Below are 27,300 nucleotides of genomic sequence, written 5' to 3' on the forward strand. Positions count from 1 at the left end.
GAGCAACGTCGTTGTTGGCTTCGGACCTTCCTGCGTTCGTGATCCCTGCTCGTGACTATCCGGTACTCCTGTTCCCTGCTCGGCCTCCTGTTCCCGACCATCCGGTGTTCCTGTTCCCTGCACAGCCTCCTATTCCAGCGTTCCTGTTCACCGCCCGGCACTCTGCCTCGGACCTTGCCCCTCTTCGTGTGGACTTTGCTACACCCAAGGTACTTTACCCCCGGGACCAGCACAGAAGGTAAACGGCGTTTCCGTGCACTGCTCTGGTTCGCCAGAAGCGGCTTAGTCATGCTGGCCACATGACCCGGAAGCTGTATGCCGGCTCCCTCGACCAATAAAGCGAGATGAGCACCGCAACCCCAGAGTCGTCCACGACTGGACCTAATGGTCAGGGGTCCCCTTTACCTTTAGTCCAGAACCCCTAATACAGCTTCCTAGTGCAGTTTATGAGCAGTTCTGGGAGCAGCTGGGTCCTAGCTACAAGTCCTGGACTCAGAATCACTGTCAAGGCTCATGGCATGCCTAATGGGGTACAGAAATTCTGGAAAAACAACAACAACAACAACAACAACAACAACATTGTTGTCTTCCGTTGGAAAAGGAAGATTCTCTTTTCCAAATTCACACACGTTCAGGTTCATAATTTGCATTGCTTAATCCAGATGAGTTTCTTTTTTTGAGGGGGGAAAGCAGTTGCCTAGCATGATTTTTACCCTACCTGTGCCTCCGTTTCTCGATCCCTTTTAATATACATATTAAGAAGATCCCTGGATATTTTGTTCCCAGAAAGATCTAGCCGTGGAAAGCAATTATCCCAGTGGACTTGATGTCTTCGCTGGAAGGAAAAGAACCACTTTGCCAAGTCTCTGAGGAAGGAGAGAAAATGGCAGGTACAGATTTTTTTAACCCATAATGGGAAAGGTTATAGTGGGAATAACACAAACCTGCAAACCTGGGTTGCATTGACCTTGGGCCAACCCTGCCTTAATGGCATAGCTGTCAACGTTTCCCTTTTTTTAAGGGAAATTCCCTTATTCTGAGGAACGGCTAAGGGAGCTGGGCATGTTTAGCCTGGAGAAGAGGAGGTTAAGGGGTGATATGATAGCCATGTTCAAATATATAAAAGGATGTCACATAGAGGAGGGAGAAAGGTTGTTTTCTGCTGCTCCAGAGAAGCGGACACGGAGCAATGGATCCAAACTACAAGAAAGAAGATTCCACCTAAACATTAGGAAGAACTTCCTGACAGTAAGAGCTGTTTGACAGTGGAATTTGCTGCCAAGGAGTGTGGTGGAGTCTCCTTCTTTGGAGGTCTTTAAGCAGAGGCTTGACAACCATATGTCAGGAGTGCTCTGATGGTGTTTCCCGCTTGGCAGGGGGTTGGACTCGATGGCCCTTGTGGTCTCTTCCAACTCTATGATTCTATGATTCTATGAATAGGATTCCTCACAAGAAAAGTTGACAGCTATGCTTGGTGGTGGAGAACCCAGAGACCAGTGTTAGAACGTTAGCTTTTTTGCAGATTAGTTAGGCTGCAGTAGGCGTGCTGGGGAGGCCACACCAAGTAACTTTTGCTTGGTTTAATAACAAAAAAACCCACACTCATTTTACACTAAATTACATTATATCAATAAGTGTAACCCATCCACCAGGGTACTGAGAGTGCTTCATGCCGCTCTTAAGATACTGTACCCAAGAGCTTAATTAACATAACTTAACAGCACCTGCTACAGTGGTACCTCGGGTTACATACGCTTCAGGTTACATACGCTTCAGGTTACAGACTCCGCTAACCCAGAAATAGTGCTTCAGGCTAAGAACTTTGCTTCAGGATGAGAACAGAAATCGTGCTCCTGTGGTGCAGCAGCAGCAGGAGGCCCCATTAGCCAAATTGGTGCTTCAGGTTAAGAACAGTTTCAGGTTAAGAACGGACCTGTGGAATGAATTAAGTACTTAACCAGAGGTACCACTGTATACTGCTTCACAGCTGTAAAACTAGGTCATGTTATTTGCTCAGGCCCTTAAAGATATACACATCTTGTGAAACAATAATGAAACCTAAAATTTAAAGAAACCATTCAACAGGAACACAGTCTTTGGACGTAGAAATCCGAAGGTTCAGTCCTGTCCTTGCAATCAACAGAGTCCCAGTCTGAAAGCCTGCAGAGCAGTTGTTTTCAATCAGTGTGCTGTGGCACCCTGGGGTGCCTTGAAGGATGCTCATGGGCTCCCCAGGTAACATTGGCCCCTGTCCCTCTTTCTTTCCCTGCCTCCTCGGATGCCCTCCTGTGTCTCTGTGTCCCAAAAGCTTGCACAGCTGTTTGTGGCAGCAGCCCTGACTACAAGCTTCCCAGGTGAATGGTCCCTCTGGGGGCTGGTCAGGGGGTGCTTCCCAGGCCCTTGTGGAGCAGTGTGAGGAGCAGTGCAAGGAGGTGGGGCAGCTCAGAGACCTGGCCAGGCAACAGCAGCTGCCCAGAGGTCTCCCAAGGAGAAGGGAGAGCAGAGGAGGGGGTTCAAAAAAGGGTGAGGGGCTGCCAGCTCTGCAGGCAAGGGGTGGCATAACTGGGCTCCTGAGCCCCACAGGGGTGCTGCAGAATGATTGCAGTTGGTTGAGGGAGCCTTGAGCCCAAAAAAGGTTGAAAACCTCTGCTGCAGAAGGATCTGAAGACAAGGGAAAAGACACACCTGTGCCTGCTGAGGTGAAGTGGGATATTGGCCTGGCTGGAGTTTATATTGTCCTCCTGGAGGGCAGCATATTCAAGAAGGTAAACCCAGCTTTTGGTGTCTCCAAATAACATTAAATAATGCACCCATATACAGTGGTGCCCCGCAAGACGAATGCCTCGCAAGACGGAAAACCCGCTAGACGAAAGGGTTTTCCGTTTTTCAATGCACTTCGCCGGACGAATTTCTCTATGGGCTTGCTTTGCAAGACGAAAATGTCTTGCGATTCTTGTGATTTTTTTTCGCTCCCCACCCCCTTTTTCTAAGGCACTAAGCTGCTAATAGCCTTTTAGCAGCTAATTCGCTAATCCCTTAAGCCTTTAATAGCCGCTAAACCGCTAATAGCGCTAATCCGCTAATAGGGTTGCTTCGCAAGACGAAAAAACCGCAAGATGAAGAGACTCACGGAACGGATTCTTTTTGTCTTGCGAGACACCACTGTACACAAAATTTGAAATCCTTTGTTTTCTGCTGGAAATTCAAAAAAGTTTCCTTTTTCTCAACCCCCACCCCAGATGATGGGCAGAACAATGGGAATTCTAGGGAGACATCTATGCTATCATCAGAAACTCCTGCAGCTGAAGAAGGAAAAGAGATGGTTGCAGATGAAAGTGAACTTAAGAAGCACAGAGAAGAGAAATCCTCACCGTCTCTGGAGGTTAATGCCCATGAAGCCCAAATCCTGCAGGAAGATGGACAAGGAAACAGCCAGAAAATATGTCCAGTGTGTGGGAAGATATTTAGATACGAGTCAAAGTTAAATAGGCATTGCAGAAGCCACACAGGGGAGAAGCCATTTAAGTGCACTGAGTGTGGAAAGAGCTTGAGCTCCAGCTGCAGCCTTCTTAAACATCTAAGAAGCCACACTGGGCTGAAACCGTTTAAATGCATGGAGTGTGGAAAGAGTTTCCGTGAGAGCAGTACCCTCCTTACGCATACGAGAACGCACACTGGGGAGAAACCATTTAAATGCACGGAATGTGGGAAAACCTTCAGTAGGAACACGCAACTTACTTTGCATCAGAGAACTCACACAAGGGAGAAGCCATTTAAGTGCTTTGAGTGTGGACGGACCTTCAATCAGCTCATTAATCTGACTTCACATAGCATTATCCACACAGAGGAGAAGCTATTTAAATGCGTGGATTGTGGGAAGTGCTTTGGTGACAGCAGCGGCCTTACTCAACATCAGAGAACCCACACGGGGGAGAAACCGTTTAAATGTACAGAGTGCGGGAAGGGTTTCAAGCAGCCCAACCACCTTACTATACATTACAGAACACACACCGGGGAGAAGCCATTCAAATGCATGGAATGCGGGAAGAACTTCAGCCAGCTGGTTAACCTTACTTCGCATCAGAGAATACACACCGGGGAGAAACCCTTTAAATGCATGGAATGTGGGAAGAGCTTCACCGACAGTAGCGGCCTTGCTCAACATCAGAGAACCCACACAGGGGAGAAACCGTTTAAATGCACGGAGTGCGGAAAGAGCTTCCAACAGCCGAGCCGCCTTACTCTACATTATAGAATCCACACCGGGGAGAAGCCATTTAAATGCCTGGACTGTGGGAAGAGCTTCAGGCAGCTCATTAACCTTGCTTCCCACCGCAGGACCCACACAGGGGAGAAACCCTTTGAGTGCAGGGAGTGTGGGAAGAGGTTTTGTAACAGCAGCAACCTCATTTCTCATAGCAGAACACACACTGGGGAGAAACCGTTTAAATGTGCAGAATGTGGGAGGAGCTTCGCAAAGAAGAAAAGCCTTACTTTACACCACAAAAAACACACAGAAGGAACTGTTTAGATGTATTGGATGTGGGGGAAAGCTTCTGTAAGCTCAGCTTGCTTTGCATCACGGGACACAGCTTTCTGGGGGGAAAGCTTTTACGTGCAGAGAATGTGGAAGGTTTAGTTTGAGCAGTAGCGCCTTCCTTTAAATCGAAGAAGACACACAGAGGATAAAGAGCACATAAAGAAGTGTCTTGGTGGATCAGGCCCATAGTCTATTTAGTCTGATTTTCACAACCAGTAAACACATTTGAATGTAGAGTGAAGAAAGAGTTTAGGGTTAGCAATGTCCTTCCTTTACATCAAAGAATGCCCAGTTTTCTTGAGGGTACAGGCCCAGTTTAGTGTTAGCAATGTCCTTCCTTTACATCAAAGAATGCCCAGTTTTCTTGAGGGTACAGGCCTTACTGTAGAAAGTAGTCCGCTTTCTCTTCCTCAAAGGACCCACAAAGAGAAGGAGACCTATAACTGTATGCAATGGGGAAAGTGCTTCAGGGACAGGAGTTATCTTCCACGAAAGAATGCACCCAGCAGGAATCCCAACAAATTAATTGAACCTCAAAAGAGCATCCGTGACAGAGCACTCTTGTTTCACATGGAAGAAGCTACCCCAGGAAGAGAGTAAGAATGAAGGGAAGTTAGAAAGAGGTCATTCGACACCTGAAAATCTAAGCGCATTGATTAAGCAGCACGCTTTCATTTCCTACAATCAATTAGATGTCGGACCAGCGGTTCTGTAAACAGTAACATTTGAGAGAAATGAACGGCAATGTAATACACGCATAAGTATTATGAACTGTAGAAAATAGAATGTTTGACCATTTTGTTACTAGCGTTCCTATGTCAATTATAGGTGGTGTGGAATAGCGAACTGCGATCACAATTGATTGCAAAAGAACTGCTTGACAAGTTCTTATCAGGGTCAGCCCCAGTCATCCTGCAACTTAAGGAAAAGGTGGTGGCCCCTCCCCGTTCCCTGGAGAGAACTCAACAGGACTGACTTTAATCTTTCTTCTGCACTAGAGAGGTAATAGCATCTGGCGCTTCTCTGGAGCCTGCAGGCCGGGAATTTGGATCCTAGGATATTTATACCCTGCCCTTCCCAGTTCAAAAACCGGGCTCAGGGCAGCTAAACAAATTTAAAACACTTAATTATAAAAGCAGCATAAAATACAGTATAAAAACCTGAATAACAATAAAATTCAAAAATCAATTAGATAATCTCCAGGGCTAGCTGGCTGAATTGGTCCTACTTGGGCCAGTGATGAGGCCAGGGGAGAATTCGCTGTGGGGTCTCGGAGCGGGTTATCTTCATAAAAGGGGAGGGGGAGGGAAGGGAAATAAAAGATCAGGCTAAGTTCAAATTGAAAGCCAGGCGGAATAGCTCTGTCTTACAGGCCCAACGGAAGGAGGTTAAATCCTGAAAGTCTCACGGGACAGAGCATTCCACCAGGTCAGAACCATCACTGAAATGGTCCTGGCCCTGGTGGACGATAGTCTGACTTCCTTAGGGCCTGGGACCTCTAAATTATGTTTATTCATGGACCTTAAGGTCCTCTGCGGGGCAGACCAGGAGAGGCAGTCCCATAGTAATGAAGTGAGCAGACATTGTAGGGTCTTCAGCTTATTTTAGAAGGGATGGTCAAGGATTTGGAAGCCGAGCCTTGTGAGGAATGGTTGAAGGAGCTAGGTATGTTTAGCCTGGAAAAGAGGAGACTGAGAGGAGGCATGATAGCCATCTTCAACTATCTGAAGGGCTGTCACATGGGAGATGGAGCAAGCTTGTTTTCTCCTGCTCTGGAAGGTAGGACTCTAACCAATGGCTTCCAGTTACAAGAAAGGAGATTCCGACGAAACATATGGAAAAACGTTCTGACAGTAAGCTCTTCAACAGTGGAACAGTCTCAGGAGGTTGTTGACTCTCCTTCCTTGGAGGTTTTTAAGCAGAGGCTCGATAACCACCTGTCTGGTGCTTTATCCAAAATTCCAGCATTGCAGGGGGTTAAGCTGCTATGATTCTATGAAAACATGGGGGAGAGGAAGGTTAACTAGGGTTTGGGAGTGATGAGTTTGTAAATGGAGAACAAGCACAGGGATGAAAGCTTTCTCAGGCAGTTCAGCAGTAAGTCTCAAGGAAGCTGACATTTCCCTGTAGCCAGCAAAACTTGGCAAAGCATACAATAAAACCTAGCAGAACTTCAGGGGCAGGAAATGAAGATTTAGTTGGGATGGGGATATACCTGTCCTTTGCAAGATGTGAATTGTTGCAGGAGGGAGGGAGGGAAGGAAGGTAAAGTAAGTAAGTAAGCACCGTATTTTTTGCTCTATAAGACGCACCAGACCACAAGACGCACCTAGTTTTTGGAGGACGAAAACAAGAAAAAAGATATTCTGAATCTCAGAAGCCAGAACAGCAAGAGGGAACGCTGTGCAGCGAAAGCAGCAATCCCTCTTGCTGTTCTGGCTTCTGGGACAGCTGCGCAGCCTGCATTCGCTCCATAAGACGCACACACATTTCCCCTTACTTTTTAGGAGGGAAAAAGTGAGTCTTATAGAGCAAAAAATACGGTAAGTATTGGAGAGAGTAGAGACTAACTTTCAGGAAGTGATGGGAAGGATGGCAGAGGTGAAGAGACAAAGTTCGGGACCACGTGAGTTTTTTTGAGAATGTAAATAAGAAAAATGGGAGGCAATCCATGATCTTAATTCCTGGACACCAGACTGCTTCCTACTAGCCTGTGTGCAGTGGCGTAGCGTGGGTTGTCAGCACCCGGGGCAAGGCAAGTAATTTGCGCCCCCCCCCCCGCTGCACTGTCCCTCCCCCAGATAGTCCCTCGCTCTCTCTCCGCACCGCACGCCTGGCACCCTCCCCTCCACAGTGGGCGGCGACCCGGCGGCTTGGATCGAATTTGCACAGCCAGCACTGCAGTGAGAGAGAGTGAGTGAGCCAGGTAGGGGCAGAGAGCTGCGAGTGCGAGCGCGCCACCCCCAGATGTTGCGCCCGGTGCGGCCGGCCCCCCCTACACCCCCACGCTACGCCACTGCCTGTGTGTAAGACCCCAGAAACCTGTTCCCCTCTAATACTTTGAAGTCAGGGCAGATGGAAATGTAGGAAGCTTTACCTAAAGGGCCGGGGAAATTTAGAAGGGCCAATGTAGGATTTAGCAGTGGATAAGTATTTTTTTTCTTTTAAGTTTCTTGATGTAGCACGTATGTATAACAGCCTTTTTACCTATTACTTGGATATACAGTGGTGCCCCGCAAGACGAATGCCTCGCAAGACGGAAAACCCGCTAGACGAAAGGGTTTTCCGTTTTGGAGGTACTTCGCAGGACGAATTTCTCTATGGGCTTGCTTCGCAAGACGAAAATGTCTTGCGATTCCTGGGGTTTTTTTTCCGCTCCCCACCCCCTTTTTCTAAGGCACTAAGCTGCTAATAGCCTTTTAGCAGCTAATCCGCTAATTCCTTAAGCCTTTAATAGCCGCTAATAGCCTCTAAACCGCTAATAGCGCTAATCCACTAATGGGCTTGCTTCGCAAGACGAAAAAACCGCTAGACGAAGAGGCTCACGGAACGGATTCTTTTCGTCTTGCGAGGCACCACTGTAGTTTCATTTCCCCACATAATCTTGGCATCCTAATAGTTTCTATGTATAATGCACCTTTGATTTTCCTTGATACTTTGTGGGTTAAACTTACGTCTTTCATAAACTGAAATGCGTTCATTGGTCTTTTGTTGACGTGTTTTAAATAAAGCAGATTTCAGATACCACAGAAAAAGAATACTGTTTTTAAGGATGCTGTACAGAACACAGCCGGTGTTCCAGGAGGTCCTAATCTGTCACTCCATATTGGCTTTGATTGTAGTACTTTGATTATTAGATACTCTATATCATTTGTGCAAATGGCTGCCCGCAAAGTGGAACACATTTGGTTAAGACTCAAAAAGTGTTTTCCAAGTCCTAATTGTGCCAAGAAAGCCTTGAGGATTCCCCATTCCACCCTGTCAGATGCCATAAAGGTGGTACTTTCTTTCACCTTTGGTGGACGTGCCCAAGGATTAAGACCTTCTGGGAAATGATATATAACGAAATGAAAAAGGTATTTAAATATACCTTCTTGAAGAAACCAGAAGCCTTTCTCCTGGGCATGGTCGGCCAATTGGTGCCAAGGAAGGATAGAACCTTTTTTATGTACGCCACAACAGCAGCAAGAATACTTATTGCAAAGTATTGGAAGACACCCAGGAAGAATGGCAGATGAAGCTGATGGACTACATGGAAATGGCGGAAATGACTGGCAGAATCCGAGACCAGGGAGAAGAGTCGATGGAAGAAGATTGGAAAAAATGTAAAGTATATTTACAGAAATACTGCAAAATTAATGAATGTTAGAAGAATACTGGAATGAAATTATATGGTTTTAGCAGAAATGTTATAAAGAATTAAGCAAAAACTGATTGTTAATGGGCTAAAGTGGAAAATTTAAAGTTAGACTGTGTTAAGATAAATTATAGAACAAAAAATTGAGAAAGAGGGAAAGGATTTGCTGAATTAGCTAATTTGAACTAGAATACAAAAAAGGGAGGTGTGAGGAAGTCGAGGAAACAAGTAAATGAATCATAAAGATATGGAAATTGGATGTGTTTAAATGTTTTTGTTTTTTCTTGTTTTGATAAATTTTTTTTCTTTCTATTTTCGATGTATTGTTTGTTATTTTTTTATTGTTTTTTTCCCTCTCATACTCTTTTTCTGTAACTATAAAACTTCTAATAACCCCAGGAGTGGATGAAATATTTCCAAACCCTCTTCTATGATGACAAAGCTCAGCACAACGATCCAAGTGCCTACTCTGACAATTTACCATATTGGCCTCCTGTCTCCATAGAGGAGGTGGGGAAACTAATTGCCCAACTGAAAAACAACAAAGCCCCGGGCATAGACTACATTCCAGCAGAGCTCCTGAAGAACAATACCAGTTGGTGGGCTCCTATAATGGCGTCAATATTTACATACATCGATTCAACAGGCATAATCCCTGGTTGCTGGACAGAGGCAGTAATCATCCCATGGCGTCTCTTCTCTCTGCAATTCTCCTAAGTCATTCCTCCTGTGGTCGCTGCAATGGATGCGCAACCTGACTGTCCCCAGGCACTGCGGTTGTCTGAAAGGGATTCTCACATGGAGGGATTGGTGTTGCAGGTCTGCGTGCGGCGCTTGCAGACATCTTTGTAACGTAGAGTCTGCCCACGGGTCTGGTGCCTGAAGCCAGCCCTCCTTGGGATCCTGCCATTACAGTCCTGCTTGGACTACTGCAATGCGATCTACGTGGGGCTACCTTTGAAGGTGACCTGGAAACTACAACTAATCCAGAATGCGGCAGCTAGACTGGTGACTGGGAGCGGCTGCCAAGACCATAGAACACCAGTCCTGAAAGACCTACGTTGGCTCCCAGTACGTTTCCGAGCACAAATCAAAGTGTTGGTGCTGACCTTTAAGGCCCTAAACGGCCTCGGCCCAGTATACCTGAAGGAGCGTCTCCACCCCCATCCTTCTGCCTGGACACTGAGGTCCAGCGCCAAGGGCGTTCTTGCAGTTTCCTCACTGCGAGAAGCAAAGCTACAGGGAACCAGGCAGAGGATCTTTTCAGTAGTGGCGCCCGCCCTGTGGAAAGAGAACAACTACCAGACTTTTAGAAGACATCTTAAGGCAGCCCTGTTCAGGGAAGTTATTAATGTGTGACATTTTAATGTATTTTTAATCTTTGTTGGAAGCCGCCCAGAGTGGCTGGGGAAGCCCAGCCAGATGGGCGGGGTACAAATAAAATAATAATAATAATAATAATAATAATAATAATAATAATAATAATAATAATAATAATTATTACCGATGACAAGATTTTTACATCCTGGTTAGTTGGGCAGTAAGAGCTTACCAGCTGAAGGTCCCTTCCCCAGCCGCTCTGGGCGGCTCCCAATAGAATATTATTATTAATAAAGCGATAAAACATCAAACGTTAAAAACGTCCCTAAACAGCCTTCAGATGGCTTCTAAAAGTCAGATAGCTGTTTATTTCCTTGACATCTGGTGGGAGGGCGTTCCACAGGGTGGGTGCCACAACCGAGAAGGCCTTTTGCCTTGTTCCCTGTAACCTCGCTTCTCGCAGGGAGGCAACCACCAGAAGGCCCTCAGAGCTGGACCTCAGTGTCCGGGCTGAACGATGGGGGTGGAAGCGCTCCTTCAGTCCTTCAGGGACTGAGGCCCTTTAGGGCTTTAAAGGTCAGCACCAACACTTTGAAATGTGCTTGGTAACGTACCGGGAGCCAATGTACGTCTTTCAGGACCAGTGTTACATGGTCTTGGCGGCTGCTCCTCAGTCACAAGTCTAGCTGCCACATTAGCACGCTCCAAAGTGCTGTTATATGACCAGGTGAGCCACAGTGCTGGTTCAGTTTTAAATGCTTGATTAAACATGTAACTGGTTGTCCCAACCATCAATGGAGCTGGACCCTGGGACCTTGGGAGCAAATCGCAGGCTTCACTTAGACCAGGATTCCTCAACCTCGGCCCTCCAGATGTTTTGAGGCTACAGTTCCCATCATCCCTGACCACTGGTCCTGCTAGGTAGGGTTCATGGGAGTTGTAGGCCAAAAAATATCTGGAGGGCTGAGGTTGAGGAAGTCTGACTTAGATGAAGTGGCTCAATCACTATAGCAGAGCTAGAGGAGGAGCTCCACTATAGCCTGCTGGGAGACACCAGAGGCATAGCAAAGTAGAATCATAGAATCGTAGAGTTGGAAGAGACCATAAGGGCCATCGAGTTCAACCCCCTGCCAAGCAGGAAACACCATCAGAGCACTCCTGGCATATGGTTGTCAAGCCTCTGCTTAAAGACCTCCAAAGAAGGAGACTCCACCACACTCCTTGGCAGCAAATTCCACTGTCGAACAGCTCTTACTGTCAGGAAGTTCTTTGTAATGTTTAGGTGGAATTTTCTTTCTTGTAGTTTGGATCCATTGCTCCGTGTCCGCTTCTCTGGAGCAGCAGAAAACCACCTTTCTCCCTCCTCTATGTGACATCCTTTTATATATTTGAACATGGCTATCATATCCCCCCTTAACCTCCTCTTCTCCAGGCTAAACATGCCCAGCTCCCTTAGCCGTTCCTCATAAGGCATCGTTTCCAGGCCTTTGACCATTTTGGTTGCCCTCCTCTGGACACGTTCCAGTTTGTCAGGGTCCTTCTTGAACTGTGGTGCCCAGAACTGGACACAGTACTCCAGGTGAGGCCTGACCAGAGCAGAATACAGTGGCACACTTACTTCCCTTGATGTAGATGCTATACTCCTATTGATGCAGCCCAGAATTGCATTGGCTTTTTTAGCTGCCGCGTCACACTGTTGGCTCATGTCAAGTTTGTGGTCAACCAAGACTCCTAGATCCTTTTCACATGTACTGCTCTCAAGCCAGGTGTCACCCATCTTGTATTTGTGCCTCTCATTTTTTTTGCCCAAGTGCAATACTTTACATTTCTCCCTGTTAAAGTTCATCTTGTTTGTTTTTGCCCAGTTCTCTAATCTGTCAAGGTCATTTTGAAGTGTGATCCTGTCCTCTGGGGTGTTAGCCACCCCTCCCAGTTTGGTGTCATCTGCAAATTTGATCAGGATGCCCTTGAGTCCATCATCCAAGTCGTTGATAAAGATGTTGAATAAGACCGGGCCCAAGACAGAACCCTGTGGCACCCCACTAGTCACTCGTCTCCAGGATGAAGAGGAACCATTGATGAGCACCCTTTGGGTTCGGTCAGTCAGCCAGTTACAAATCCACTGAGTGGTAGCATAGTCAAGTAGTTAATATATGCTGTAAGCTACCTAGAGTGGCTGGGGAAACCCAGCCAGATGGGTGGGGTATTAATAATAATAATAATAATAATAATAATAATAATAATAGCAATTGCACATAGCAGTGCGTGCCAGAGACTAAACCTTTGAAGTCGCTGCAAGCGAGGAACCCTGTGTAGTTGTGTAGGCTACTCAAACTAATAATTTTGTGGGAACCCTAAGCATACTCCTGCAAGACAGTGGTGGTTTCTGCTCCTGAGACTGCAAACATAAAGAGTCCTTATTGCTGGGTTTAGATGCAGAGATCCGTGAGTGTAATTTCTTTCACACAAGCACTTGTACATATGTAGAGAAATTGTGATCATTCTCTTTTCTTTCTTTTATTAATATTTTATTGAAAAGGTTTCGGAATAAAGTGATGCAAAGAAAAAGAGAAGAGAAAAAGGCACAAAAATGGGTATACAATATACAAAAAGCGCCCTAACCCACACATTCTTTTATAAATTTGATATTACTATCCTAATACATATGTAAATATTAATAGGCAACTACATTTTGTATAAACTCCTTCCAAATACTCTTGTTATTTATCCAAATGGGGCCACACGATTTCCGTTCTCATCCTGAAGCAAAGTTCTTAACCTGAAGCACTATTTCTGGGTTAGCGGAGTGTGTAACCTGAAGCGTATGTAACCTGAGGTACCATTGTACAGATTTACAATGGGTTTGAGGTTACAACGGCTTAGAGGCAGATGAGGGGGAAAGTTGGGAAATGATGGGAGAGCCAGAGCGGCAGCTGGCTGACCAGTTGTCACTAGAAAGCATTCCAGACCCACCATCTCCCAGAACCCAGTGAGCCTTAAAAGTAGGAGAGCAAAGAGCTCAAAGACAGAGGGCACTTAGTGGCACCTGTAGAGGAGGTGATGATGATGATGACGAGTAAGGAAGTGGGAGAGACTGGGGGTGGAGATTCACTCGGGACAACGCCATTATCCAAGAGGCTGGGTTCTATGGCCTCTCTCTGTAAGCTTGGGGGGGGAGGGGAAAGGACTGTAAGAAACTTTTCCTTGTCTTTATACTTTCCTGGGCCAAGAGCTGCTGACAGCACCCTGACAGGTGGGAAGACTTTAGGACCCTCTCAGAGCCTTCATGCCTCCTTCCCACAGCCCAGCACCTTGTTTACCTGGCTTTGGGAAGGCAGCAAGAGGGATGTGCGGGGGGGACGTTGAATGTTGCCAAGGGCAAAAAAAAGGCCTTAAGGAATGAGACTGATGCTGTCATAAAAGTTCTTTCCGCACTGAAGCATTTAAAGGGTTCCTCTCCAGTGTGTGTTATTGTAGGCATAGTCTATTCCTGTAAATAAACTTTCTCCCTGGTTTCTACCCAGTGTGTTCTCTAATGTAATGTAAGGTAAGCTGGGTGAGCTTACAGTAGTTTTTCGCACATTCCATGCAACTAAATGGTTCCTCCTGTGTGCGTCTGGTGATGCAAAGCAAGGCTTCCATTCTTCCTGAAGCGCTTCCCACATTTCGTACACTCAAATGGTTTCTCCCGTGTGTGTGTTGTCTGATGTAGAGTAAGGTGACCGGCCTGGCTGAAGCTTTTCCCACATTCCAGGCATTTAAATGGCTTCTCCCCGGTGTGGGTTCTGTAATGTAGAGTAAGGCGACTGGGACGTTGGAAGCTTTTCCCACACTCGGTACATTTAAAGGGCTTCTCCCCTGTGTGAGTTCTCTGATGTTGAGCAAGGCCGCTACTATCAGTGAAGCTCTTCCCACATTCCATGCACTGAAAGGGTTTATCCCCTGTGTGTATTCTCTGATGTGAAGTCAGGTTAATGAGCTGGCTGAATCTCTTCCCGCATTCCATGCATTTCAATGGCTTCTCCCCGGTGTGTGTTCTGTAATGTATAGTAAGGTGGTTGGGCTGCTTGAAACCCTTTCCGCACTCTGTACATTTAAACGGTTTTTCTCCTGTGTGGGTTCTTTGATGTTGAGTAAGGCCACTACTAACAGTATAGCTCTTTCCACACTCCATGCATTTAAAAGGTTTCTCCCCCGTGTGAGTTCTCTGATGGGAAGTAAGGTGAGTGTTCCTACTGAAGGTTTTCCCGCATTCCGTGCATTTAAATGGTTTCTCCCCAGTGTGTGTTCTCGTATGTGTAAGGAGGGTACTGCTCTCGCTGAAACTCTTTCCACAGTCCACACATTTAAACGGTTTCACCCCTGTGTGGGTTCTTAGATGTGTAAGAAGGCTCCAACTTGAGCTCAAGCTCTTTCCACACTCAGTGCACTTAAATGGCTTCTCCCCTGTGTGACTTCTGCAATGCCTTTTAAAGTTTGATTCATATCTAAATATCTTCCCACACACCGGACATATTTTCTGGCTGTTTCCTTGTCCATCTTCCTGCAGGATTTGGGGTTCATGGGCATTAACCTCCAGAGACGGTGAGGATTTCTCTTCTCCGTGCTTTTTAAGTTCACTTTCATCTGCAACCATCTCTTTTCCTTCTTCAGCTGCAGGAGTTTCTGATGATAGCATAGATGTCTCCCTAGAATTCCCATTGTTCCGCCCATCATCTGGGGTGAATTTTGAGAAAAAGGAAACTTTTTTGAATTTCCAGCAGAAAACAAAGGATTTCAAATTTTGTGTATATGGGTGCATTATTTAATGTTATTTGCAGACACCAAAAGCTGGGTTTACCTTCTGAATATGGTGCCCTCCAGGAGGACAATATAAACTCCAGCCAGGCCAATATCCCACTTCACCTCAGCAGGCACAGGTGTGTCTTTTCCCTTGTCTTCAGATCCCTCTGCAGCAGAGGTTTTCAACCTTTTTGGGGCCCAAGGCTCCCTCAACCAACTGCAATCATTCTGCAGCACCCCTGTGGGGCTCAGAAGCCCAGTTATGCCGCCCCTTGCCTGCAGAGCTGGCAGTCCCTCACCCTTTTTTGAACCCCCTCCTCTGCTCTCCCTTCTCCTTGGGAGACCTCTGGGCAGCTGCTGTTGCCTGGCCAGATCTCTGAGCTGCCCCACTTCCTTGCACTGCTCCTCACACTGCCCCACAGGCCCCTGGGAAGCACCCCCTGGCCAGCCCCAGAGGGACCATTCACCTGGGAAGCTTGTAGCCAGGGCTGCTGCCACAAACAGCTGTGCAAGCTTTTGGGAGGGAGGGAGGGAGGGAGGGAGGGAAGGAAGGAAGGAAGGAAGGAAGGAAGGAAGGAAGGAAGGAAAAAGAATGAGGTGGGTGTTGCCCAAGGCACTCCAGGATGCCAGGGCACACTGGTTGAAAACCACTGCACTGCACAAAGACAGGACTGAACCTTAGAATTTCTACACTGTGTTCTAACACTGATCTCTGGGTTTTCCTCAAAGGGAGGGAGTGGCTCAAGATTAACGCTACCCAAGTTTGCTACTTTGTGCTCTTCCCTTTTCTGCACTGTATAGCCTTTTCCCTTGACGGTTCAAAAATCTGTACCTGCCAATCTCTCTCCTTCCCCAGAGGCCGGGAGAACTGGTTCTTCTCTTTCCAGCGAAGACATCAAGTCTGCTTCCAGGAAACACAACAGGCCGACTCTTTTCCTGAGAACAAAATATCCAGGGATTCAAAGTAAACCCATTGCATTGCTCTTTGAAACCACCCTGGAAGCCAAGAAATCAGCGCACCCCCCCCCATTTAAACCCATCCGGCTTTCTGATGACCTCGGACATTCAAAGCTCCGGGGGGGCGCAAAAGTCTCGTGCATCTCCCCCACCCTCACCAGCAATTCTAACACCCCGCCCTCCCCCCCCCCAGCAAGGCTGTTTTCCCCATAGCGAGTTTCTCCAGTCCCGGCTGCATGTTCCCCCCTCCCATCAGAAGGCTGCGCCTTTCTTTTCCGAGCTGGGGGGGTTGCTTTTAAAAGGGGGGGGGTCCCTTGCATTCAGTGGCGTAGCGTGGGGGGTGCAAGGGGGGCCCGGCCGCACCGGGAGCAACATGGGGAGTTAGGGTTAGGGGGCGCAAATCCAAGGGTTAGGGGGCGCAAATTACTTGCCTTGCCCCGGGTGCTGACAACCCGCGCTACGCCACTGCTTGCATTGGCGATCCTGCAGCACCCTGGGCCGCACGAGGCAAGTGCACAGCTCGGATCATCCACGACCCCACCCCGTGCATTTCCCGGGGGAAAGTGCTCCGCGTGGGAGGCGGTGGCGGGGGGGGGGGGAGGTGTTTCTCTTTCATTACCCCTCAAACAAACCCTCCTTGGGTTCCCTCCCCCGTCTTTCCTTTCACTGCCCCACAAAAGTCGCACCTGGGCGCTTTGCAGCCTCTCCTCCGCGCGCGCGTTTCCCCAGGGCGCTTCTCCAGCCCTGCCGCCTTTGAATGGCAATTTCCTGCTTCTCCGGGAAGCAGAGCCCGGCCGGGTCAGCCGCCCAGTGGAGGACCGAGTCCCCCCCCCCCTCCCCTTTGCCTACCGCTGGTTGCAACTTCCCCCCATTTAATGTGGAGAAGAAGAAAAATACATCTCCTCTGGCGTCCATCTGGCGCTCGGTTCCTCCATGAAGGCTGGCTGAGGATTCCTCCAGCCCCCACACATCCCGGTGTTGTATTTTAGCGCAGGGAGCTTATGGGGAGGGAGAGTTAAGGGTGCGGAGGGGGGGGGGCACGTCCTCCAAATGGGAGAGAGAGAGCTGGAAATGCCCCTGTGCAAAGGATCATAGGGGATCTTCAAAGTGACGCAGCGTCTGCATTGCAAGATCATCTTTGGGTCCCTGTCCCCTGCACACAGATCAGCTCCGTCTCCCCTGGGTAGGGGGTGTTATTCAGCTTGGGAGAGAAAGGCCACAATCATGCAGGAGAAGCATCTGAAGGCAGCCCTGTTTAGGGAAGTTTTTAATGTTTAATAGATATTGTATTTTAATATTCTGCTGGAAGCCGCCCAGAGTGGCTGGGGAAACCCAGCCAGATGGCCAGCGTATAAGTAATAAATTATTATTATTAGGTAAAGGTAAAGGGACCCCTGACCGTTAGGTCCAGTCGTGGCCGACTCTGGGGTTGCGGCGCTCATCTCGCTTTATTGGCTGAGGGAGCCGGCGTACAGCTTCCGGGTCATGTGGCCAGCATGACCAGAGCAGCGCACGGAAACGCTGTTTACCTTCCCGCCGGAGCAGTACCTATTTATCTACTTGCACTTGGACGTGCTTTCAAAGTGCTAGGTTGGCAGGAGCAGGGACCGAGCAACAGGAGCTCACCCCTGTTTGAACCACCGACCTTCTGATTGGCAAGCCCTAGGCTCTGTGGTTTAGACCACAGCACCACCTGCGTATTATTATTATTATTATTATTATTATTAAGCAGCCTTGGGGAGGAGGCGGAGACACCTGCATTTTGCTCCATTGTGCTGTTTTTAAGCGCTGCAGCTGGGGAGTCCTTTTGCAGGCTCCCCAAATCTCCCGATGTTAACGGAGAAATCTGAGGGCTCTCTTGGACAAAAAACAAGGGCACCAGCCAGGAACACCAGAGCAAAACAGCAGCCAGTAGGCTTGGTCTTTATTGAAGACTGTCGAGACAGGACTCCCACCTTCCACCAGGTGGAACAAGATGGAAGCCCCAAACAAAAGAGCCCACAAACTTTTATTAGCTGCTAATCCCTATGTTGGACGTGGGTAAAACCTCAGCGCCTAGGACTTGCCGATCGCATGGTCGGCGGTTTGAATCCCCGCGGCGGGGTGCGCTCCCGTCGTTCGGTCCCAGCGCCTGCCAACCTAGCAGTTCGAAAGCACCCCCGGGTGCAAGTAGATAAATAGGGACCGCTTACCAGCGGGAAGGTAAACGGCGTTGTGCTGCATCTGGCTCGCCAGATGCAGCTTAAACCGCTGACCACGTGACCCGGAAGTGTCTGCGGACAGCGCTGGCTCCCGACCTATAGAGTGAGATGAGCGCACAACCCTAGAGTCTGGCAAGACTGGCCCATATGGGCAGGGGTACCTTTACCTTTAATCCCCATGTTACACCCTCCCCAAACTACATCACCAATACATCATGGTTACATCATGAAAGAGGAGGTCTGGTGGCAGTAATCTGAGCATCCTGGACCCTGCCCCGTGGTTCCCCTTGCCCTCCACCAAACACCCATCAAGAGATCTTTACTTTTCCTTATTTCCCAGCCAAGTTAATCACACCTTTCTGTCTTCTTATTTCTGGAATGTCTACCTGTCTGGCACTCAGGTATCAAGATGCCAGGGATTATCCCACAGGCAGAGGGGCTGCTGGGTAGCTGAGCTCACCTGTCTATATGAATTTCTGTAGTTTCCCCAGTGAGCCAGTACATAGATGCATTTATCAGTGAATTCTTACATTTGGTATTGTGCAGCAGAGGCCCTTTGAATAGATAGGAAGAAACTGTGATGAAGTGTTTTGTGGTGACAAATCACAAATGCCACAAAAGCGATTGTGCTGATTTTGGTAGTGGGCTGCATGTGCATGACACATGCTGGAGGGGGACCCCCCCCCCCAATCTATACATAAATTCCTGCAACAGCGAGGAGGAAGAGCTAGAAACGTTGCGTGATCATAGAATTGCAGAGTTGGAAGGGACACCCAGGGCCATCTAGTCCAGCCCCCTGCTGTTCAAGAATCTCAGCGCAGGATGGGGAAAGCCTGGCCAGATGTGTCCCCCACCCGCGTTGCTTTCTGCAGCCTCCAGCACAACGTCAAGGGATTAGCAAGAGGGTGCAGGTGGGTGCAGGTAGCTCCTGTGGCTCAGTCCTCCCACTGGACAGATGAGCTGAGCTGTGGTTTCCTAGAGAGGCAGGAAGCTGCCGTGGCAAGGGGGGAGTGGGGCTGTTGGAAGACCCACCGTACTCAAGGGGAGAGGACGCGTCTTGGAGAGGACAAAAAGGTGCAATGCATGGGGGTGGCGTGGGATTAGGGGGGAGGAGGAAAGAGCCCCCCACTCCGTGGGCATAGCCAGGAGGGGTTGCAGCTGCACCCCGCCCCCCTAAATCGAGTAAATAAATAAAAATACTTAACTAAAGGTAGAAATTGTAGATAGGTGGTTTTTTAATATATATATATATATTAACAGTTTAACATAACAAATTCTCAAAAGAAATCATCTTCATTATTTCCCCCCCTTTCCCCCTCCCACCTCCCCAACACCCCCACTTCCTTCAGCTCCTCTCTCTGATTTCTCAACTCATATTATTCTCTGCATACTGTAAAATTGTATTTTTGTTGTTGTTTAGTCGTTTAGTCGTGTCCGACTCTTCGTGACCCCATGGACCAGAGCACGCCAGGCACTCCTGTCTTCCACTGCCTCCCCGCAGTTTGATCAAACTCATGCTGGTAGCTTCAAGAACACCATCCAACCATCTCATCCTCTGTCGTCCCCTTCTCCTTGTGCCCTCCATCTTTCCCAACATATACAGCCTTATATTACCTGTCTACTATATTAACCCTCAATAAATCTGTGCATGTTTATTCAAAACCTGCTGAGGAGTCCAGTTGTCTTTCAAAATAATTTGTAAAAAGTTCCCGCTCTTCTTTAAAGCCACAAAAATTGTAGATAGGTTTTGGAGCGCTTGGGGTCAAAAGGAAGCGATTTGAAACAACGCTGGTGGAGACTTTTCATTCTGAATCTGCTAGGCAGAGTCACGCTGAGGATTATGACAGGTGGGTGTGTGTTCTGCTCCCCACCCCTCAACATAAATCCTGGCTACGCCCATGCCTCAGGGTGTTGGGTCTGATCTGTGCAATTCGGCTGCAAGGTGTGGGAGAAACTGCTGCAGAAATTGCAGGGCAAAATCCTCTTGGAAGCCCCTCAATATCCCCAGGGGCATATTCAGCTTGGGTAGGGGGACCAGATAGAATAGAATAGAATTTATTATTTATACCCGCCCATCTGGCTGGGTTTCCCCAGCCACTCTGGTCAGCTTCCAACAAAGTATTAAAATACAGTGGTCTAAACAAACAAATAAATAAAAACAATACAGTGGTCTGTTAAACATTAAAAGCTTCCCTAAAGAGGGCTGTCTTCAGATGTCTTCTAAAAGTCTGGTAGTTCTTTTTGACATCTGATGGGAGGGCGTTCCACAGGGCGGGTGCCACTACCGAGAAGGCCCTCTGCTTGGTTCCCTGTAGCTTCACTTCTCGCAGTGAGGGAACCGCCAGAAGGCCCTTGGTGCTGGACCTCAGTGTCCTGGCAGAACGATGGGGGTGCATTGGTGAAGAGGAAGCAGCATTTGGGAGTGGGGTGAGGGGAACAACAACAACTTATTTATACCCTGCACAACATCAACAATTTATTTATACCCCGCCCATGTGGCTGGGTTTCCCCAGCCACTCTGGGCAGCTCCCAACAGAATATCACTGAAAAAGCAATAAAACATCAAACATTAAAAACTTGCTAAGCAGAGCTGCCTTCAGATGTCTTCTTAAAGTGAGATGTAAGGATTGACATGCTGGCCTGTGCTGTTTTTAGAGAGCTCACATAGGCTTAGCCAGGGGGCTGCAACTGCTCCCCCTAAATCAAGTAAATAAATAAAAATGCTTAACTAACTGACCAATTGCATCACAGAGAACTCAGTTCTGCCCCCCTAACATAAAGCTTGTTCCCCCTGAAATAAATCCTGGCTACGCCCATGCAAACTCATAGAGCGTTTACATGACACCCCCCCCCCCCAAATAATATTCAGTTTCATCGGACTCTTAAATCAAAAAGGGAGTTCCTGGCCATCTTTGCCTCCTGGGGGGAGCAAGTTCCATAGTTTGACGATGTGCTTCATGAAGAAGTGATTCCTTTCTTTTTCCTAAATCTTCCAACGTTCAGCTTCATGGGATGCTCATGAGCTCTAGTGTTGGGAGAGAGGGAGAAGAAAAATTCTGTATATTCTCTTTCTCCAGGATCTGGATAAACATTCAAAGAGGTGGCTGTGCATTTCACCAAAGAGGTATTGGGCCCTGCTGGATCCAGACCAAAGGTCATGGAGGCGAATTATGAGACACAGTCCACTCTAGGTAAGGACACATTCCCCCCGCCCTACCCCCGTTCTTTGATTGAAAGACATTTGGGGCATATTCCCCATTTAATATTTATACCCCGCCCATCTGGCTGGGTTTTCCCAGCTACTTTGGGCAGCTCCCAACAGAATATTAAAAACACAATAAAGCATCAAACGTTAAAAACTTCCCTAAACAGGGCTGCTTTCAGATGTCTTCTAGAAGTCAGACAGTCGTTTATTTCCTTGACATCTGATGGGAGGGCATTCCACAGGACGGATGCTACTACCAAGAAGGCCCTCTGCCTGGTTCCCTGTACAGTCATACCTCGGGTTACAGACGCTTCAGGTTGCGTTTTTTCCGGTTACGGACCACTGAAACCTGGAAGTACCGGAACGCGTTACTTCCGGGTTTCGGTGGTTGTGCATGCGCAGAAGTGCTAAATCACACTTTGCGTATGTGCAGAAGCGCTGAATCGCAACCTGCGCATGCGCAGACGTGCCACTGCAGGTTGCAAATGCGTGTTGCGAACGTGCATCCCGCATGGATCACATTCGCAACCCAAGCATCCACCGTAACCTCGCTTCTCGCTTGTGAGGGAACTGCCAGAAGGCCCTTGGAGTCGGATGTCAATGTCCAGTTTGGATGATGGGGGTGTCGGAAATCAAGCCTATATCGGGAGTAACCGGCAACACTCCCAGGCACCCGGCTTGGTCTCCTGTTGACCTCCCTGGCTGCATTCCCCAGCAAGATCCAGGCTAGGTCATGATAGGCGATTCTTCTCAGCGTGGGAAGAACACACCCCCTCCCTCCTGCTCCCCCGGCAGGGAAAAGGAGATAGACAGAAACGTTTTTACATGCTTTTATTTCTGTCTTTGCAGCATTACAGAAAACATGACTGCTCTCTTCAAGCTCCAGCAGTCGAGGGACAAAAACTTCCTGTGCTTCCTGTACAGGAGCAAGAGGAAGAGCTCATATTACACTCTGAGCTAATTCCGGTGCATTGCCCTGTGAATTGACTGTCCCTCTGTTTCCCACGGAACAGTCCCAACATTCCATTCCACAAGAGACCAGGGCCCTGCGGGACTTAACATCTTTCCGCAGGGCCTGCAAGACAGAACTGTTCCACCAGGCCTTTGGCCAGGGCACAGCCTGACTCCCTCCATTGGCAATCTTCGCAGAGCTCTGGCCCAATGGTTGCCAGTGGCTTGAATTAATTAATTTTATAATGAATGATTTTAAAGTGTTGTTTGTGCTGTTTTACTGTTGTTAGCCGCCCTGAGCCCGGCTTCGGCTGGGGAGGGCGGGATATAAATAAAATTTATTATTATTATTATTATTATTATTATCATGTGATGTTTTCAAGCTAGCAGTTTGCAGCTGCATTGCATCCATATCGTAACAGGGGGTGGAGACACATCTTCAGCGCCAAACTTTGAATTGTGCTCGGAAATGTACTGGGAGCCAATGTAGGTCTTTCAGGACCAGTGTCACCAGTCTAGCTGCCGCATTCTGGCTTAGTTGTAGTTTCCGGGTCACCTTCAAAGGTAGCCCCACATATGTCTAGAAAAGGAACACAGCTCAGGAAGATCACCTGGCTGCACACAGAGGATCCTACGTTCAACTTCTGGCATCTCCATGGGGGAAAGGGATCAGCTAGCAGCTGGTGGGAAAGCCCTGAGATCATGCTAGTTGAATGAGTCCATGTGGAGGTTTGATGAAGAATCAGTTTGACCGGGCATGAGGAAGCCTCCAAATGTTCTCGAGGGCTTTTTAAGTGTTTGAAAAGGTCCCATCTCTGCCCCAAGGCCAGAAGGCCTGCCCTTGCCACAGCAGGACAAGGAAAAGGCAGGTGCCCCAAACGCCAAAACAGCATCTTCTTCTGAATCTCCAGTAGATCATAGAATCATAGAATCATAGAGTTGGAAGAGTCCACAAGGGCCATCGAGTCCAACCCCCTGCCAAGCAGGAGACACCATCAGAGCACTCCTGACATATGGTTGTCAAGCCTCTGCTTAAAGACCTCCAAAGAAGGAGACTCCACCACACTCCTTGGCAGCAAATTCCACTGTCAAACAGCTCTTACTGTCAGGAAGTTCTTCCTAATGTTTAGGTGGAATCTTCTTTCTTGTAGTTTGGATCCATTGCTCCGTGTCCGCTTCTCTGGAGCAGCAGAAAACAACCTTTCTCCCTCCTCTATGTGACATCCTTTTATATATTTGAACATGGCTATCATATCCCCCCTTAACCTCCTCTTCTCCAGGCTAAACATGCCCAGCTCCCTTAGCCGTTCCTCATAAGGCATCGTTTCCAGGCCTTTGACCATTTTGGTTGCCCTCCTCTGGACACGTTCCAGTTTGTCAGTGTCCTTCTTGAACTGTGGTGCCCAGAACTGGACACAGTACTCCAGGTGAGGTCTGACCAGAGCAGAATACAGTGGCACTATTACTTCCCTTGATCTAGATGCTATACTCCTATTGATGCAGCCCAGAATTGCATTGGCTTTTTTAGCTGCCGCGTCACACTGTTGGCTCATGTCAAGTTTGTGGTCAACCAAGACTCCTAGATCCTTTTCACATGTACTGCTCTCAAGCCAGGTGTCACCCATCTTGTATTTGTGCCTCTCATTTTTTTTGCCCAAGTGCAATACTTTACATTTCTCCCTGTTAAAATTCATCTTGTTAACTGATAACAGATAACTGATGCTCCAAAACTAAATAAATAAATAAATTCCTTCCAGTAGCACCTTAGAGATCAACTAAGTTTGTTATTGGTATGAGCTTTCGTGTGCATGCACACTTCTTCAGATACCCAAAGTTAGAATAATGGCTGAGATCCTGGAGGTTCCCAGTTAGGTGGTGCAGGGAATCCTTGGCTAGCAGTACAAATCTCCCACATTCCTTGGGAATGCTAAAACCAGAGAAGCAGCAAATTGTGGTTAACCTGTGATGATATCCCATGTTTCTACCTTGACGTTCACACATATATTTTTTCCCCTCTTCCCCCAGGAAATGATGGATTGAGCAGTGAGAAATATATGGAAAAATATTTGGTGTCCCTGGAAAAAGCCGAGCGTGAATCAGGAAAAAGGATGCTTGGAAATCAAAGAGGACCGAAAAGGGAAGCGAGAAACCACTCAGAGGATAGGAGGAAGGAGGTCTCGGGTTCCCAGATTGCTGTTGTCCAGGAATCCCTGATCCAACAGGAAGATGACAAAAGGAACAGCAGGAAAACATGCTTGGTGTGTGGGAAAGCATTTAGACATCAATCGAACTTAAATATACATTGCAGAATCCACACAGGAGAGAAACCATATACATGCAGCGAGTGTGGGAAGAGCTTCAATCTGAGAAGCAACCTTACTAGACATAAAAACACACATACAGGTGAGAAGCCGTATAAATGTCTGGAGTGCGGAAAGTGCTTCAGTGACAGCAGCAGCCTGACTCGACATCAAGCCACCCATGCGGAGGAGAAACCGTACGTTTGCATGAATTGTGGAAAGAGCTTTTGTGTGAGGAGTAGCCTCCTTTTACACCAAAGAACACACACAGAGGAGAAGCCATTTAAATGTGCCGAGTGTGGAAAGAGCTTCATTGAGGTCAGTAGCCTTACTAAACATCAGAGAATCCACAGAGGGGAAAAGCCATTTAAATGCAAGGAGTGCGGAAAGAGCTTCAGTCAGAGCGGTAACCTGACGTTACATCAAAGAACACACACAGGGGAAAAGCCATGTCAGTGTACTGAGTGCGGAAAGTGCTTCCGTAGCAGCAGCAGCCTTACATTACATCAGAGAATCCACACGGGGGAGAAACCATATACATGCATCGAGTGTGGGAAAAGCTTCAGCGCTCGTAGTAGCTTTACTTCACATCAGAGAACGCACACTGAGGAGAAGCCGTTTAAGTGTGTGGAGTGTGGGAAAAGCTTTAGTCAGAGCAGTAGCCTGACGACACATCAGAGAACACACACAGGGGAGAAGCCGTACAAATGTGTCAGCTGTGGGAAGTGCTTCAACGACAGCAGTGGCCTTACTTTACATCAAAGGACCCACACAGGGGAGAGACCCTTTAAATGCATGGTGTGCGGGAAAAGCTTCAGTCTGAGTAGTAACCTTAGCAGACATCAAAAAACACACACGGGAAAGAAGCCGTATAAATGTATGGAGTGTGGAAAGTGCTTTATTGACAGCAGTGCTCTTACTTTACATCAGAGAACACACACAGGCGAGAAACCATTTAAATGTGCAGTGTGTGGAAAGAGCTTCAGTGCAAACAGTAGGCTTGCTAGACATCAGAGAATACATACAGGAGAGAAAAAATGGTGTGGGAAAAGCTTTGGTGACAAAGCAAGCCTTTCGGGACTTCAGAAAACCCACACAGGTGAAAACCCGTAAAACTGCATGGGGTGTTGACATTGGAAGACTTCCTAAACACTAAAAGACACAGTGGTGAAGTTATGGGAAGGTACGAAGTGTGGAAAAAGCCATGTGAGCACCAGCCTTCTTCAACATCTGAGAACCCTTGGAGGAAAGAAATCCTATACATGTAAAGAATATGGCTAATTTCTGTGTTATGAGAGGACTGGTTTGGCTGCAGTGACATATGCTTTACAGTGGTGCCTCGCAAGACAAAATTAATTCGTTCCATGAGTTTTTTCGTTGTACGAGTTTTTTTGTCTTGCGAAGCACCACTGCATTTAAACACTGACAACGGCGGGGAGGGGCGGGGAGAAGCAGGACAGCTGCCGCAGCCGGTACCTCAGACTCACCCGCGTGTTGTGGCCACCGTGCGACACGGCTGCTGGAGGGCGGTGGGGCTCAGGAGCGTGACTCGGCGGAACCGCCACCAGGGAGAGAGAGACGCTGGCGGCAACGGCTCTCTGAGGGGAGCGCGCGAGGGGGGTGGGCAGCGGCACGAGGCACCAACCGTCAGCGGGAAGGTGGGAGGGAGCCGGAGGAGCGGGGGAGCGAGCGTGCGTACGTGCAGTGCGCATCGCCATGACACGAGAGGCAGGGCCGTTTCGTCTAGCGAAGCAAGCCCTTAGGGAAATCTGTCTTGCGAAGCACCTCAGAAAACGAAAAACTCTTTCGTCTTGCAAGTTTTTCGTCTTCCGAGGCATTCGTCTTGCGGGGTACCACTGTAGTTACATCCAGGTTCAATAACTGGAATGGGCGCTGCCTTTGAAAAGTGCTCCAAAACTTCAACTGACTCAAATATCAGCAGTCAGATTTTCAGCTGGTAACCAAACAGTTAAACCCCTGTGTTGCAAACAATTATCGGTAATATCCAAGGCAACACAATGACCAAGTACAACAATGCGATGTCAATATAAACCCTTTATATAATCTATACAGAACATTGAACAGTATGAAATATATTAAATGCACTCTCTGCAAAACCAAATAAACAGAAATCTTATACATCTCTGAAAGTCACAAAATATGCACTCTTGATGGATTCTCTTGAAAACAGAACCAAATGAAAGTCTTACAAGTCTCTGAAAGTCTTTGTAGACTATGCAAGTTTCTGAAAGAAGCAATGGGACGGATTCTTATCTGGTGAAAACAAGCTGTAAAGATTTGTTTTATGACATCCAACGCTGCCAAAGTGGTCATAAAGTTATGTAACCACGGCTACTGACTGCATGTTGCAGGAAAGAAGAGTTTGGATTTGATATCCCGCCTTTCACTCCCTTTAAGGAGTCTCAAAGCGGCTAACATTCTCCTTTCCCTTCCTCCCCCACAACAAACACTCTGTGAGGTGAGTGGGGCTGAGAGACTTCAAAGAAGTGTGACTGGCCCAAGGTCACCCAGCAGCTGCATGTGGAGGAGCGGAGACGCGAACCCGGTTCCCCAGATTACGAGACTACCGCTCTTAACCACTACACCACACTGGCTCTCAAGCCAGGAAACCATCATTTTGTGACTGTCAGAGATTTATAAGATTTTCAGCTGGGGCTGGTTATAGC

The 27,300-nt window shown here is 47.8% G+C and overlaps 2 protein-coding genes across 5 annotated transcripts in view; one reads left to right on the forward strand and one right to left on the reverse strand.

The window, feature by feature from the left end:
* The window catches only part of LOC310670691 (uncharacterized protein), a 35,184-nt gene extending 19,183 nt beyond the window's left edge, over window positions 1-16,001 (reverse strand). Inside the window, exons 1-2 of one of the 2 annotated variants that reach the window (XM_083426366.1) lie at window positions 15,832-15,992; window positions 13,001-14,933 (exon numbers count right to left, since the gene is read on the reverse strand). In XM_083426366.1, coding sequence (XP_083282492.1) covers window positions 13,810-14,933; window positions 15,832-15,895 — 1,188 coding nt within the window. In that variant the 5' untranslated portion in view covers window positions 15,896-15,992 and the 3' untranslated portion in view covers window positions 13,001-13,809. Of the gene's footprint in view, window positions 1-13,000; window positions 14,934-15,831 lie in introns of those variants that run through there. The other variant, XM_083426368.1, reaches the window with a different exon arrangement.
* On the forward strand, window positions 711-25,936 carry LOC310670605 (uncharacterized protein). Of its 3 annotated transcripts, XM_083426185.1 has the most exons (3): window positions 711-890; window positions 21,235-21,348; window positions 24,339-25,936. In XM_083426185.1, the coding sequence occupies exons 2-3, from the start codon at window positions 21,315-21,317 to the stop codon at window positions 25,724-25,726; spliced, it is 1,422 nt and encodes a 473-aa protein (XP_083282311.1). In that variant the 5' UTR covers window positions 711-890; window positions 21,235-21,314; the 3' UTR covers window positions 25,727-25,936. The 3 variants fall into 3 exon arrangements, with proteins under 3 accessions (XP_083282311.1, XP_083282312.1, XP_083282310.1); XM_083426186.1 differs by lacking the exons at window positions 21,235-21,348; window positions 24,339-25,936 and adding an exon at window positions 3,240-4,846 and having other exon boundaries at window positions 717-890; XM_083426184.1 differs by lacking the exon at window positions 711-890 and having other exon boundaries at window positions 21,055-21,348.
* Window positions 25,937-27,300: the final 1,364 nt, after the last annotated feature.

Source organism: Podarcis tiliguerta (assembly GCF_965153285.1).
Source record: "Podarcis tiliguerta genome assembly, chromosome: 2".
NCBI classification, from domain to species: Eukaryota; Metazoa; Chordata; class Lepidosauria; order Squamata; family Lacertidae; genus Podarcis; species Podarcis tiliguerta.

Coding starts and splice junctions, on each gene's coding strand:
- LOC310670605 (XM_083426185.1), top strand. CDS start 21,315: ATGGAGGCGAATTATGAGACACAGTCCACTCTAG. Junction 21,349..24,338: donor TGAGACACAGTCCACTCTAG/GTAAGGACACAT, acceptor CTCTTCCCCCAG/GAAATGATGGATTGAGCAGT.